The following is a 14,983-nucleotide window of genomic DNA, read 5'->3' as shown; positions in this document are numbered from 1 at the left end:
CTCTTACTTTGGTGGACATACTTTGTTGCCATCTGTTTTTATCTGTGAGTGACCATTGAATGCATTTCCCAAATACATGGTGTATGCAGCAGGGCTCTCCATGTGAATGTGGGTTCATGTATAGATGGAGGCATTTTGGCAGATAAATTTAATGCAATTCTCGCATCCTATATTAACCCCACTTGTGTGAGAGGAAAAAGAGGGGAAGGAAAGGTTACACCATCAAGTATTGAGTATATTTGCACATGCCTTTTCAAATTACAGTATTTCCATGTTGATTCCAGTAGTAAAGTACTGTGTATCTATACTAGTCATACTGTCACCAGTTGGGTAGACTATTTTTGTTCTTTGTTTTGTTTCCAAGCTGAGAAGAAATGTAGTAGTTTTTCCATTATTTTTTTTCAACAGGACAGAAAAAAAGGAAGCTGTGCTCAACTATTTCTGCTCATGTGGGGAGAAATAGTTAAAATTCTCCTTCTGATCTCTTTGTACTATACTATCTTTTTGTCAGTCCAAAGGTAACAGTACCAAACCACTACTGGTTTTTTGCAGTTAAATTGCAGCTGAAATGACTGCTAGTCAAGTGTGAACACTATAGTGGCGAGAACACATCTAGCAGTAGTGGAGGGAGGAAAATGCCAGTGCTGAGACACCCTTTAAAGGCAATAGTTGAGGCATTTCTAGCTGTGTTTCAAATATGCCTGCAAGCAGGTAGATTACGCAGCTAGCAGTGGCTTGTAGTGTACTTGATAGGAATGCAAAATTCACTCTTCCTGACTATACTAGCGTCAATAAAACAATAATTTGCTTTGAAATATCCCATTTGTTGCCTAGGAAGGCATAACAATAAACTGATATAGTTTTTTGTTTATTTCACTATATTTTAGTAGTTTTTGTACTTCAGTATTTTGTCCTGTAGTTCAGAATTTAACTCTGAAAGCACTACTGCTTGAATTTTATTAGATTAGAATGGTTTTATCCTAATTGAATATGAATTGCTTATCGTATTACTTTTTTTGAGCACCAACATGACTTTTTTTTAAACGTTTTTGCCTAAAGCAGTGGTTCTCACATATTTAGCACTAGGACCCATTTTTTAGAATGAGAATCTGTTAGGGCCCACCAGAAATGATGTCATGACCTGAAGTAACATCATCAAGCAGGAAAATTTTTAATAATCCTAGGCTGCAATCCTACCCCATACTTACCCATGAGTAAGTCCCATTTGCTAACATTGTTAAAAGAACGTACATAGTAAAAGTATAGGTCTGCAACTTTTCCCCAAATGCAGTCACATACCATGGTAGCATTAAGTCTAATATATTAAAAATAAAATATTGAAATGAATGGGGACCCACCTGAAATTGGCTCGCAACCCAACTTGTGGGTCCCGACCCACCATTTGAGAAACTCTGGCCTAAAGAAATAAAATCACAACTCTGTTTCATGTGTAAACCTTTTGTTTTCGTTTCATGCACAAAAATATTAAAAATATTGTATAAAATTATCCTCAGACTATGTGTAGAAGGGATATATGAAACATCAAATGAATTCTGTGGTTAGACTTGGGCCCTATCCCCAAGATATCTCTTTATATATGCAAGTATTCCAAAATATGGAAAAATCTGATATCCAAAATGCTTTTGGTTCATAGCTCTTTGGATAAGGGATGCTAAACTTGTATTTGTGCAGCTGGAATAAGAAAATGATGTCAAAATATGATAGGCAGATGTGTGTCTTTTTCTTAATGGAGATGATGCAACTATGTGCTAGTAAGTTTTCTTGTACTTTCTTAGTTGTTTTCAGGTTTTGTGCTTTAATTGTGTTGGTGTATAGCTTGGAATCGCAGGCTTTAATATACTCCCATAAGGGTATACATAATTTTTCATTCATGTTGTTTGCCTCCTAGTCCAGGAGCATCAATTTGTTTTACTCCAAGAGTCTTATGAAATAATGTATAACTAATTTGAGATTTATACCATATTATCTGAATGTAATCATGTGTGTCATTTTCATGAACTTGCTAGATACAGCAGGTTCCACCAAGATGTCAACTTGCCATAGTTGTGTTTATTCACCAGTATTTTTAAACTGTAACTCACAAGGTTCCAATTGTTGGTCCTTGTATCTTTGCAATAGGAACTTAAATAACAGTTTGGGCTTTTCTTCCCATCCCTTTTTTTTTTTTTTTTTGCTATAATACTTGGTAGCTTTTGTTTACAACTAGGAGAGCAAAAAAGGTTCTTCCCAATACTGTCTTCCTATATATGGCTATTTTACAGTGGATGACTCCAAGAGCAATTTGGATTTATTTTTCCGCACTTTGATCATAACTAGTTAGAAGCAGACTTTGTTAATGAAGAAATTTTCCAAACGAGTGTGGATTTGTTAGTTAATTTCATGTAACCTGGCTATAATAGGCACTTTAAAACACATACTCCTGGTATGATATTAAGTTTATCTTGTTAAGCTCTAGCAGCTTCAGTTATCTGTTTGAGTAACCTGAATGGAAAAGGCAACCCATGATACATTTCTGAGGCTGGAATTAGATGTTGCAGGGAAGTCGGGACTCTGCTGCCATCCACTTACATTGGGTCATGATACCATTGTTCTTAAGCTAATGACAACAGCTGGAGGCATGGTGCAACTTTAGAATTAATGACTTTAGGTAAAGTGAGGGGAAGGACTTGCTACAGGGATGCTGTTGTTGGTGGCAGCCCTGTGCCTGCTGCAGTGACTACCACAGTTCCACTCTCAGCTATCTGTAGATTTGCTCACAACTCTGCTTCTAGCACAAGGTGAGATGGCTACCTGAGGGCCCAGTCTTATTGAACTTTCCAGCACTGATGCAGCCACAATGCAGCCCCAAGTTAAGGAAGTGATCAATCCCATATCTTAAGGAGGCCTCTGTGACTGTTCCCCACTGCAGAATGCAGTCCACATCCCATTGGCCCGGCTACATCTATTATTATTATTATTATTATTATTATTATTATTATTATTATTATTATTATTAACAGTGCTGTGCTGAAAAGTTGGATAGGATTGTGCCTTTTGAAGGTGAAATTCAATAGAGATAGTGAGGATGGACATTGTTGTTTCACTTTCATTTCAGTAGGTTTGTGCAGGTGAACAACCTGAAGGCCCCGTGCCCCATATTCATCTCCGTGAGGGGGAGTCCCATCTGGATTTTCTGCAGAAGTTTTCAAAATAGCAAGTTTCTCTAAAAGGGCTGAGCCTCTTCTATTTTCTGTGTGCTGGAAGACGGGGAGTGTTTGATTGTATTTGTTCCATTATTAATTTTGTTGATTTTTATAGCAGTTTGTCATCATAGTGTGGGGAAAATGCTCTTTGGTAGATACAGATTAAAAACTAGTTTCAAATTCTTGACTGATAAAGTGTTAATGTAATGATAATGTGATGTTAATCTTTTAGATCTGCCTGGTTAACATAATGCCAGCTGAGCGTAAGAAGTCAACAAGCATGGAAGAAAAGGAAACATCATTAAGTAACAAAGATAAAGAGTTTGGTGACAGGCGGCCAGTGAGCAGCAGAGACAAACCCAAAGAGGATGCCAGACTTGGCATGAAGAGAGAGATGTTGAAACCACCGGAAGATAAAAAGAAGAAACTGGAGGAAGAAAAGCGGAAAAAAGAGGACAAGGAACGGAAGAAAAAAGATGATGAGAAGGTAAAATCTGAGGAAGAGCAGAAGAGAAAAGAGGAAGAGGAAAAACACAAACTTGAGGAGGAAGAGAAGAAGAAGCAGGAAGAAGAAGTGAAGCGCCAACAAGAAGAGGCAGCTACTCAACTGAAGTAAGGCTTTATTATTATTTAGTTCTAGTACTTCAGAAGTTCTCCAAATGTTTGAGTGGGGTGCTAGGGTGTTTGGTGGGAGAACATAGACCTGGGGAGGGAAAAAATCCTGAGGCAGGCAGAATCTTCCCTTCCCTGCTCAAGAACTAGATGGGTTGTATGGCCCCTGGCTCTTCCATAAATCCCTAAGGGACTTAACTGGCTGAAATTTCCCATCCCAGCATGATTTAGAAAGAAGGAAGCTAGGAAGAATTGCTGCTTTTAATGATGTGCACAGATCTTCTTCTGCTTCTGTGTACAGATCTAAGAAACTTCCTGTTTTCTTCTTCTAATGCCAGTGTTGGATTAGTGCCCAGTCGGCCAATACAGCATATGCACAAAGAACTCTGCATACTTGCATGCAGAACAAATGGTTGGTAGTGGGTTGGAAGGCAGACACGAGTTCAAAATGCTTGAAGACTGCTGATGTTGGAGGATCACATGTAAATAGTTCTTCATGTGCAGGGATTCTTTGGGCTTGTATCTCTTGACCAGCAAGCCTCTGTTGTCATGCACTAAACCTCTCTTGAAACTCAAGAGAACTTTCTGGGGCCATTTTTGATATGGTAGGAAGGTCTGCTGGTCATTTGGCCTTCTGCCTTCAGTAAAATGACCATGAAGTTTTCACATGTAAATATGCGGCAATAAAAGTGACTGGAAAAAAAATGACTGCAATTAACATGCTAAAGAACAATTTCTTTACCCACTACTTGCAAAACTTAGTAAACTAAAACATTGTCTCTAAATATATTGCTTCTTCTTGGTATTCTTCTTAGAGAGAAAGAGGAAGCACATCAACTCCACCAGGAAGCTTGGGAACGCCACCAAGCAAGAAAGGAGCTCCGAAGCAAAAACCAGAATGCCTCAGACAACCGCCCTGAAGAGAACTTCTTTTGCAGGCTGGATTCGAGCCTCAAGAAGAACACTGCCTTTGTTAAGAAATTGAAAACTATCACAGAACAGCAGAGAGACTCCTTGTCGCATGATTTTAATGGCCTCAATTTAAGCAAATACATTGCAGAGGCTGTTGCTTCCATAGTGGAAGCAAAACTGAAAATCTCGGATGTGAGTTGTGCGGTGCATTTGTGTTCTCTGTTCCATCAGCGTTACGCTGACTTTGCCCCATCACTTCTCCAAGTCTGGAAAAAGCACTTTGAGGCGAGGAAAGAAGAAAAAACGCCCAACATCACTAAACTAAGAACGGACTTGCGGTTCATTGCAGAACTGACAATCGTGGGGATTTTCACTGACAAGGAAGGCCTGTCTTTGATCTATGAACAGCTAAAAAACATTATTAATGCTGATCGTGAATCCCACACCCATGTTTCTGTTGTTATTAGCTTTTGCCGGCACTGTGGAGATGACATTGCTGGTTTGGTACCCAGGAAAGTTAAAAGTGCAGCAGACAAATTTAACTTGAGTTTTCCTCCTAGTGAAATAATTAGCCCAGAAAAACAACAGCCTTTCCAAAATCTGCTGAAAGAGTACTTTACATCTTTGACCAAACATCTGAAAAGGGACCACAGAGAACTACAAAATACTGAAAGGCAAAACAGGTAAGCTTTGAAATGCTGTTAGTAATTCCTGTGCACCTTATGTTGGATACCCAATCTATATTTTGATGTTTAGGTTAGCATTTCTTGTAGCCAAGTGCTTGGGTCTACAACTGATCTTGATATTAACATACTTTCAAAGCATATCTTGAACTTTTGTCCCAACATGCTTTTGCTGCAATCATTAACACTTTGTTTCCTGCAATGTACAGCTTGCTTTGTAAAATGTGTGTGTTGCAGCTTGTTGAAAGTACAGGTCATGCCTCTGTATTTGTGGATTCAGGACCCACGTTTTTAACTAATTATGGGTTCTTAGCCGTCAGTGAGGCCAGACCTATACTCCCATATAGAACTGGAGATGTCCACTGGGTGCATCTGGGAGCCTTATTGAGTCCTGCAGAAAAACAGCAAGTTCCTTTCTGGCAACTCTGGAGGTCTTTCTGAGGCCTGCGGGGGCTTTTTTGGGCCTCGGAACACCTCTGGATGGCAACCAGAGAACATTTTCAGTCACCTCTGGAGGTCCTATGGACCAGGACCCACTAATGTGATTATCTGCAGGTTTCAGTATCTACAGGGGGTCTGAGAACAGATCCCCTGCAGATACCCAGATCCAACTGTATACATTTCTTTTTCACAATAATTGGGATGTTCTCTGTCCTTGGGGACATGCTTAAAAGGAAAACACCGCCTATATATATTTTTCTATACCGCCTTTCTTGGTCCTCAGATTTCTCTTTGAACGTTATTCAAGGCGGTTTACATAGGCAGGCAATTTAAATCCCCGTAGGAATTTTTACAATTTGAAAGAAGGTTTCTATCTTTCAAGAAACCACAACATCCAGATGTTTCTTTCTTGATCTGGCCGCACATTCTGGCCTCCATCCTCCCACACTCAGAGCAGATGGAATAGCTCGGCTCAGCTTGTCAGCTGCTTCAAGGTCGCAGGATGCCGGTGGCCTCGAACTGGCGACCTTCGGATGTTATCTTCAGGCAAATGGAGGCTCAACCCTCTAGACCAGACCTCCTGCCCATGACTGCCCTCCTGCCCCGACTATGTAGTCAGATATGTGAGACACTGCAATATCTTAAAGTAGTTTGGTTAGTTCTAGTTCGAATCTGTATTAAATAGCATTCACCACAGTTAAGGCTAATGAGGGACTTCATTCTTGGGAGGGAGCCAATTTTGTGGCCCACTCTGCCTCTTAACTGCAAGTAAGAGGGAGTAAGAGTTCTATTTTTAGTACTCTTGTGAATTTTAGATATGATTATTTTGGAAAGCTTAGAGTACCTATTTTACTGAGAAGGATGAATGAGTAGGAACTAATAGAAGCAGTAGTTACTGACACACAAAAATAAGTTATGCTTTCTCTTAACTGTCCTGGTAGATTTTTTTTTTTTAAGCTGTCTAATGTGAACTTTCTCACCATGTAATCATGTTAGATATCTGTTAATAAGGCTTGCTTGCTTCAGGATTTCAGTGGTTCTGGTCCTTGGGTCAAAACAACTTTCTGGTTTCTGGTGTCCCTCCTTGTTTGCCTGAATGCAACAGTGCTGCAGTTGGGATGTTTCACAAGACATGTGAATGCTTAACACAATATTTATTCCAAGTAAATCTATTGATTTCATATTGTGTGATGCTTTGAGTACACAATAGAAAAGCTATAAAGGCACCTAATCAAAATTCTACATGTACAGATGAGTGTGTGTGTAACATTAATTATATGGTAGCCTAGTTGCATAGGTAAACATTCATAGACTGTTGAGCATATTAAATGGCTTTAATTCAGTTTTTTCAGTTTCATGTTTGCTTTATCCTCATCCTTAAATAAGATGCTGCTTAACATGTGTTAGCTACTTTGTTTTGTGTGTGTGTGTGTGTGTGTGTGTGTGTGTGTGTGTGTGTGTGTGTGTTGAAATAAGCATAAGCATCTTAAGCTAAAAATATGAAACTTCAAAATGTATAAAATAGGAGTTTCAATTTTCGTATAGCAGGCTTGGTCTTGTGTTTGGGCTTCATGTTCAATATGACAATGAAGAGTGATGTCTTTGGGGAGGCAGAAGGCATAGGTTCTGCTTTTTTAGGTGTGCTTCCTGTGGCAACAGAATGCCATTTGGTTAGAAAACCCCCTGGGCAGTCTTCATTCATGTGTTGGTGTGCTCCTGAATAGCACAATCACTCCCAGACCAAGCCAATGCCTAGAAACTTCAAATCTCTAGATTCTAAGAACCTTAGCGTGCAGTTCTTTGTGCCAAACCACAATTCATACCCTGCACTGTGTAAAATTTCATATTTTCCTTTAAAGTTTTTGCTTGTCATTTGCATGTCTAACCTTGAAATATGTGCTGTTTAAGAACCATTGGATGGTACTTATTGGTACTTCAAGTTCCTTAGAAAGACACCAATAGTAACTTGACTAGTTGCTATAAATATGATTGAAATTCTTATGTTCAGAGTTCTTGACTGAAGCTCTCTGCAAACTGAACACGTTAAAGAAAATTAGCTGTTACTTCTTTGCAGCATATTTCCACTAGCTAACACTTTTCCATAAAAGGAACAATATTTGCTCATGAGCTTGTTGTCAATGCCTAAATTGAAGTGGTATTCTTGGAACCAAAGTGTTGTAGAGCTATTTTCTGACATGCAAAACTAGTTGTTTTGCTGTCACTAGCAGTGCTTTCACCTCGATATCTTGCTGGTGAATGTACTGCAGTGTCACTTCCTAACTGTCAGCTTAAAATACAGGCAGGGCTTTGATGTCCAGCTGCCATTGTCCTGTGCTCATCCCTTGATTTCCTTCCGTTCCATACTAGTGAGAATTGAGGCTTTGCAAATGCTTCATCTTGTAATGGCTTGCAGGATTGATCCTAGAAGTAGGCAGGATGTGGTGGCCCACCTCAAGTGGCAGATTTTTGGGGGATACCATTAAAAGGGATTAAATGAAATTGTCACCCATTTAGTTTATTCTCATTTTTTTTATTGGGGAGGGGGAATCCACTGGTTATTCCATGCTAGGCTGTTTCAGTCATTTTGCCATGAAGGTGTGTTTGCTGCCTTGCTTGGGCAGTAACAAATGCAACTATTCAAGCTTACTCAGACTCCTCTTTGAGTACATTCTAGCTCTTGAGCATGTTAACCCATTTAAGAAGCTCTCTGGGTTTGACATTTTGAGAGAGGTACAAGCATACAAGTGCAGGTTGCCCAGTTTTAGAAATTGCTTGTCTTGATTTTGACCCCTTGATGCTTTCTGATATTTCTGATAAATAAGCTTTTGTAATGGCTCCAAGCTGTATATCATCTTTATACCCAGGTGTCTGTCTCATTATGAAAATAACTAACCTTTTTGCTTGGTAGTCTTAAAAGAAAAGCATTACTTTTCCTAAGATGGGATAACTCTATATTATTACCTGTGCTCTGGAGAAGTGATGGGATGCTTCTCTAATAGATGCTCAGCAGGTCCTACCTGTTAGATCAGCACATTTTTGCAGGGGGAGGCTTCTCAACAATCTATCCTTTCTCTGATGTGGTTTCATAGAGTTATGTTGTTCTGCTATTCTTTCTCTGTACACTGTCCCTGAGCAGTGTCATCAGATCTCATGACTTTTGCCCACCCACCCCTGTTTGTTTCAGCTATCTCCCTACCACAAACCTTTCGCTCTTTGTCCCGCTCCATATCTCCAGCACTGTTTTTTCTTAATGTCTCATTGCTTTCTCACATGCATTATGCCTAAGGCTTAATTCCTCTTCCTTATTCTAGGACTTCCTGTCTTTGATAATTCTTTGTATCCACTGACTGTTGGTGTTTACCCCTGTGGTTTTGCAGGAAATCTTGTGCTTCTTTGTTCCCATTCATACTATCACCAAATCATATAGCCCCTCTTTTTAGAACACTGAAAATCTAGCCCTTAGTGTCAGCCTTATTCTATAAAAGGACTTGTGAATGCTCTGGCCATCTCCTGCCTTGACTACTATAACTTTCTCCCCGGATTGTTTCTTATCTCAGTCTTCTCATCTCATTAAGCATTTCACTACCAAAATAAATAATTCACTTCCATAACTAAGCAAGCTGTGTAATAGCCCACCTCAGATTTCATTGGTCACATCATTGGAGTACAATAGTTATTTCTCTTTAATTTGTGGTGATTAGGACCAGAAGACAGTTTAAATTGAAGACATGATAAAAATAAAAATGGCACCATTGCTAATAGTAGTTATGAGAATATAAATGTTACTTTTATTTCAAAGGTGTCAAAGTGAATTATTGGGGCAGTTTGCAAATCTGCTATATAAAATTGTCATTTGAAAGCTTGTTTGATAATTACATTTTGGCTGTTGCTGATTAAAGTGAGGAAAATTTGGAATTAAATTGGATTTTAAGTGAATGTTGGCAGATGTTTTGATATGGCTGTGTTTTCCATCTACCCACCCCTTTCTGGTTCCTTATGACTTTTCCAGGCGCATTCTACACTCTAAAGGAGAATTGAGTGAAGATCGCCATAAGCAATATGAAGAATTTGCCATGTCCTATCAGAAGTTGTTGGCAAACTCTCAGTCTTTAGCTGATCTTCTGGATGAAAATATGCCTGATCTTCCTCAAGACAAACCAGTACCAGAAGGTACGAAATCGTCTTCGGTTGGTAGGCAGAGGCAGACTTTTCAGTTCTTATAGGAACTTCCTTTAGCTATTCACTTTTTTGAGGATTCATAATTGTTCTATGTTAAATAAAGTAGGGTGAGCAATTTCTGCTTGAGCTAGACAGTGGTTGTGTTACCCCCCCCCCCATCCATATTATTGCTGACTGGTATACCCCTGCTTAACGTCCCTTGATTTGCACACAATGCTGAGCTAGGGCTTTGGGGTTGAGAGGGTGCCATGGGTAATGACTGCTGCTTCAGTAGATGATCCAATGACTTCTATATTATGGTTTCAGAACATGGTCCTGGTATTGACATCTTCACTCCTGGCAAACCTGGTGAATATGACTTAGAGGGAGGCATCTGGGAGGATGAAGATGCTCGTAATTTCTATGAGAACCTTGTTGATTTAAAAGCATTTGTGCCCGCTATCTTGTTCAAGGATAATGAAAAATGTTCCCAGAATAAGGACTCCGGTAAAGATGACGGTAGAGGTACAATATTTTTTATATTCATTGTTTTTAAACGTTGAGTTAGAGGGAGTGGCAGGATTTTTATCTTAATCTTAGACTTGCTTAGTAGTTTGAATGTCTTCTAGTTCTCAGCTTGATTATTATCATTGACACTTGATTGCTCCATAGTGTCTAGTAGCTGCATAAATGTGACTGCCTCCCACACCACAGGATGCAGCACATATGCCATTTGTATGGCTGCATCAGCACTAAGTTGGATAGGATTGGGCCCTCAGATTGGAAAGATTTGGTTATTGTATTACATGCAGGGTTGTGATGAAAAATAAGCTTTTTGTTGACAGTGAAATTCTGATGATACATTGCTTTGACCCATCAGCCTTGTTGTAAAACTGCTTGTTTCTGCAACTAGTGCATCAGTGAACCTATCCAACACCACAATTTGTTAGTTTATCAAAGTGAGTCAGGGCGCAAACCTAACCAACTTTCCAGCACTGGCATAGCTGTGCCAGTGGGGCATGTGCTGCATACTGCAGTTGGGGGGAAAGTCATGAAGGCTTCCTCAAGGTAAGGCAGTATTTGTTCCCTTACCTCGGAGTTGCAATGCCCTTATGTCAGTGCTGGAAAGTTGGTTAGGATTGCAACCTCAAACACCTGAAGAGCTTCATGTCTCCAAAATGCAAACTTTTTTTTACCTAAACTGAATAGGAGGGGGGAAATGTTATATGGCATTGATTGTAAACATGTCTGTTTTTCAGACTGTAAAAAAACAAAGCAGATTAATGCAGTGTTGTAGGAAAACATGTCCCTGCACAATAAATCATACTCTTTCTCTTATCTGTAGCTCACATCTCTCTATTCTCTTGTTACAAATATATGCCTCTCTCCAGTGTTTTGGGTTAGTGCAAGGAGAGCACATAGAATTTCAGAAACTAATACTGGAGCAGTGCAGACTTGGTTGAAACCTTCTTTGCCCCACTTCTTGTTCCTGCTCTAAAATGACATTGGTGCATTATTTTCTGTCAGAAGTGTGGAGGCTGATTGAAACTGCATGAAATATGAGAGTGTATGGAAGATGCAGAGCAGTACTCTGACTTGCAAGTTTTTGGGCATGATGCATTATTTGATTGTATTCACTCTCTCTGAATGTGTTACATATGGTACCCAAAGGCAAGGCAGAATTAGAAAAATTAAGAGAAATGTAATATTTTTGAATCAGAATTAAAAGAAGCTAAGGATAACAAAGATGTATCTGGTACAGAAGATTTGGAGTTGGACCTGGAGAATCTGGATATTAATGATGACACCCTTGAGTTGGACTGTGGTGATGAGACAGAAGATCTCGCAAAAAAGCTTCTTGATGAGCAAGGTAAAAATATCATGGAGGGATATATTATATTTAGTCTGTATTGATTTTATAAATTGAGTGTATGACTAAGCTAGTCTTCCATTGTCATATGTATTTTTTTGCATTATTTATAGCTCTGTGGATATACTCCTGGTGATGCTGACTCATGTTCTTAGTGTTTTGCAAATGTGCCCATAGTATTTCCACCTACTCTTTTTTTGCATGACCTCTGCAGCATAACATTCCGGAAACCAAAGGTGCTTCTGTAGTGCTGCTTGAGAAGGAAATAAAACTAAGAGCACAATCCTAGGAGCAAGTCCCTTGCACTGACGAGAGGGTTGCAAACATGCCCTAAGGCACGCTTCCTTGGGAGTTGGCTGGGCCGACTTCATGGGGGAGCCTTGCATCGGCTAAGCTTGGCTGATGCAAGGATCTGGGAAGGGCAGGGAAGAAGCGAGAGGGAGGTGTTCTGGGGGGGAGGGTGGTCCTGGAGGCGGGGGTGCGGGAGGTAGGGCTGGGACCCGGCAGATATGCTGGATCCTATCCCCCATTCCTGAGCAGCGCAGAGCGACTGCAAGTTACTCCACTCTCCTCTGACTTATGCCACCTCCAGAGGTGACACAAGTCTGAGGAGAGACCCTTTGGAGCTGCAGTGGCTTATTCAGAGGTAAGGGGAAAAGTTTCGCCCGTATCTTGCGCTGGATACAGTGCAGGCCTCCTGATCTGCCTGTTCCAGCACAAGATAGGATTGCACTGCACGTGAACAATGGACTTGTGTTAATTACCACTGGTGCATCCTGTCACTCACACTTGGCTCTTAACTGGGAGTGCCCATTGCAGGCAAAAGCAGAAAGCTGCCACTTGTCAAACACCCACACTGCTTCCTTACCCGCTCTGCTGCCATTGGGTTGCACGTATAGTGAAGAACCAGCTAAATTTCTGTTTGACCTAACTGTTACAATTTGGTTGTTTCCAAATGCAAGATGATGGTGATTATTTGGCTGGTCAAAACCAATACATCTTTGATCTAAGTAAGCTTTGTTTGGCCTTTTTTTAGAGTGCCATATTAATAAATCTAGCTTGCCCTTAACACTAGAGGCCATTAGGTTTAGTTCTCTCTCTCTCTCTGTGAGATGTTTGATAACAGAAATGCTATCATCCTAATTGCAGCTAATTATTCTCAAACATTGTTTTATAGTTCTCCGAGTCTGAAGCTTTTCTGGAGTAGTACTATGCCAATTTTAACCCTGTTTTCCAAGGCTGCTAGCAGCTGTTGCAGAAGCTGGGGTTATAGCTAAAGGGCTGTATTCAAGGGATGGCTGTCCCTGGACAAGATGTATTCCTTTAGGTTTCTGTATGTGTAGAAAGTATATTCTACCTCACAGTGTGGTTATAGTAACCAGGACTCCTAAGCACTTTGTATGGTTATAAGTGCTATAATAAAGTGTGCATGTGTGACTATTGAGAGGACGGATGAATCAATTCAGTTTTGTTGAATGGCTCCTCTCCAAATTGCGAACAGATGCTAAAAATCTTCTAAAATGTGTGGATATCTGGCTTGAAGTTTACACTTTTTTTATGAGAAGAGCCCTGTTGACTCAAGCCCTTGCCTGTTTTTTTGTTTGTTTGTTTTTTGTTTTTTTGGCACAAGATTAAGGGAATTTGTTATGGTATTGTTCTTACACAACTTATTGATAGTGAGCATAGGATATTTTAAATATCTTGGGGCATGAAGCACATTAATATTTATTGCATATTGTTGAGATGAAAAGCAGTGTTACTTTGGAGAGAACGCATGTGTATATACAAAGAGGCGATTTCTGATCCATTTTTTTCATAGTAAGGTTTGTTTCTGTTTCATGTATTGTGTTAGATCTGTTTAAAATTGATTGTTCTATTTTTAATGTGATTAGGGAAGAAACAGGGAGCAGATAGCACCGGAGCTGAAAATAGTGACGGAAAGCAAGCTACAAGAAGTGAGTTTTGAGGTGGTATCTGAAGGAGAAAAGGGTGTTTGACATAGATAAGCTTACTTAGGAATAGGGGAGCAGATAGAAGTTCCAGGAAGAGTGACTAATGTCAAATGCTGTATCTACAATCATAGTAGCTGCCAATAAGCGCTCTTTAAAACTTCTAAAGAAGCAAAACACAATTTAACTCTCACTCTTCATCTGAGTTTTCACAACACAATGGGTGATTGAGAAAAATGGTTCGGGTGCAGTTAATGAAAAGTACAACTCTATTTTAAACTTAAAATACTAGTTTCAGTAGTTGAGTACTGCTGAATTCAAGTTCCAAGTGCTAGTTTGAATAAATTTCTCAGGTATCACCAAATAGTTAATATGATGACTAGGTGAAACTAGGCACTGTTGGGTGTGTGTGTGCATGCTTGCCTTTTTTCAAGTGTTCACGGGGGTGGGCAGGAACCAGACACAAGGGAGGCATGCACAGTGCTTTCAGTTTTGCCAGAACTCAGTTTCCTAATAAAAGATGAGCTTTCCTACCTCCTGAGGCTTCCTGGCAGAAAAGAGAGCCAGATGGTGCCAAATACCTTTAAAACTTGCCTTTTAATTACAGTGTCTTTAATCTGTGTTGCAAGCTAAGCAATGCCACTAAGAATTCAAAGATAGTAACAACTTTTTTTTACTGAGCAACTGACATTTTCAGCAGTGTTTCAAATGCTGTGGAATCTGATTGTGATTTGATCAAAAAAAGCTGGGTCCTCAATTTAATTCAATATTGTTTAAATATAGCATGAATAATGAACTATGACTGCAGAGGGACTCCAAAGTCCAGCACAATGTTGGGGGGAGGGGCAGGACCTTCCTCTCACTAGGGTCAGGAGGCTGGTCTGGGTCAGCAGCTACCCCCAGTTTTTGGAATTGGTACTATAGCTAGTCAAAACTTAAGAGCACCTAGTCGTATCCCATGTGCCTCAGTGACTTCCTCAAAAGTCTCTGGTAGCTGATGCCTTTATTCCTTAGTTATTTAGACTTAGACAGCCTGCTTTCTCTCCCTGTCGGGCACTCAAAGCAGCTGCTTCCATTTGTGTAGCAGTTGAGACTGTTGGCAGGTTTGTCCTTAATGTTGTTAGTTTGACTGAGCTGTGTTGGTTTTTAATAACA

At 39.9% G+C, this 14,983-nt stretch overlaps 1 protein-coding gene across 4 annotated transcripts in view; it reads left to right on the top strand.

Annotated features, from left to right (window-relative positions):
• UPF2 (UPF2 regulator of nonsense mediated mRNA decay) overlaps window positions 1–14,983 on the top strand; it is a 44,813-nt gene that overhangs the window by 5,624 nt on the left and 24,206 nt on the right. For 2 of the 4 annotated variants that reach the window (XM_066634101.1, XM_066634100.1), the window contains exons 2-6: window positions 3,436–3,815; window positions 4,631–5,410; window positions 9,861–10,021; window positions 10,337–10,534; window positions 11,730–11,879. In XM_066634101.1, the coding sequence (XP_066490198.1) occupies window positions 3,454–3,815; window positions 4,631–5,410; window positions 9,861–10,021; window positions 10,337–10,534; window positions 11,730–11,879 (1,651 nt within the window). In that variant the 5' untranslated portion in view covers window positions 3,436–3,453. The remainder of the gene's footprint in view (window positions 1–3,435; window positions 3,816–4,630; window positions 5,411–9,860; window positions 10,022–10,336; window positions 10,535–11,729; window positions 11,880–14,983) is intronic. The other 2 variants (XM_066634104.1, XM_066634103.1) reach the window with 2 other exon arrangements.

Source organism: Tiliqua scincoides, chromosome 7 (assembly GCF_035046505.1).
Source record: "Tiliqua scincoides isolate rTilSci1 chromosome 7, rTilSci1.hap2, whole genome shotgun sequence".
Lineage (NCBI taxonomy): Eukaryota > Metazoa > Chordata > Lepidosauria > Squamata > Scincidae > Tiliqua > Tiliqua scincoides.
This window is presented reverse-complemented; position numbering and strand designations above follow the sequence as displayed.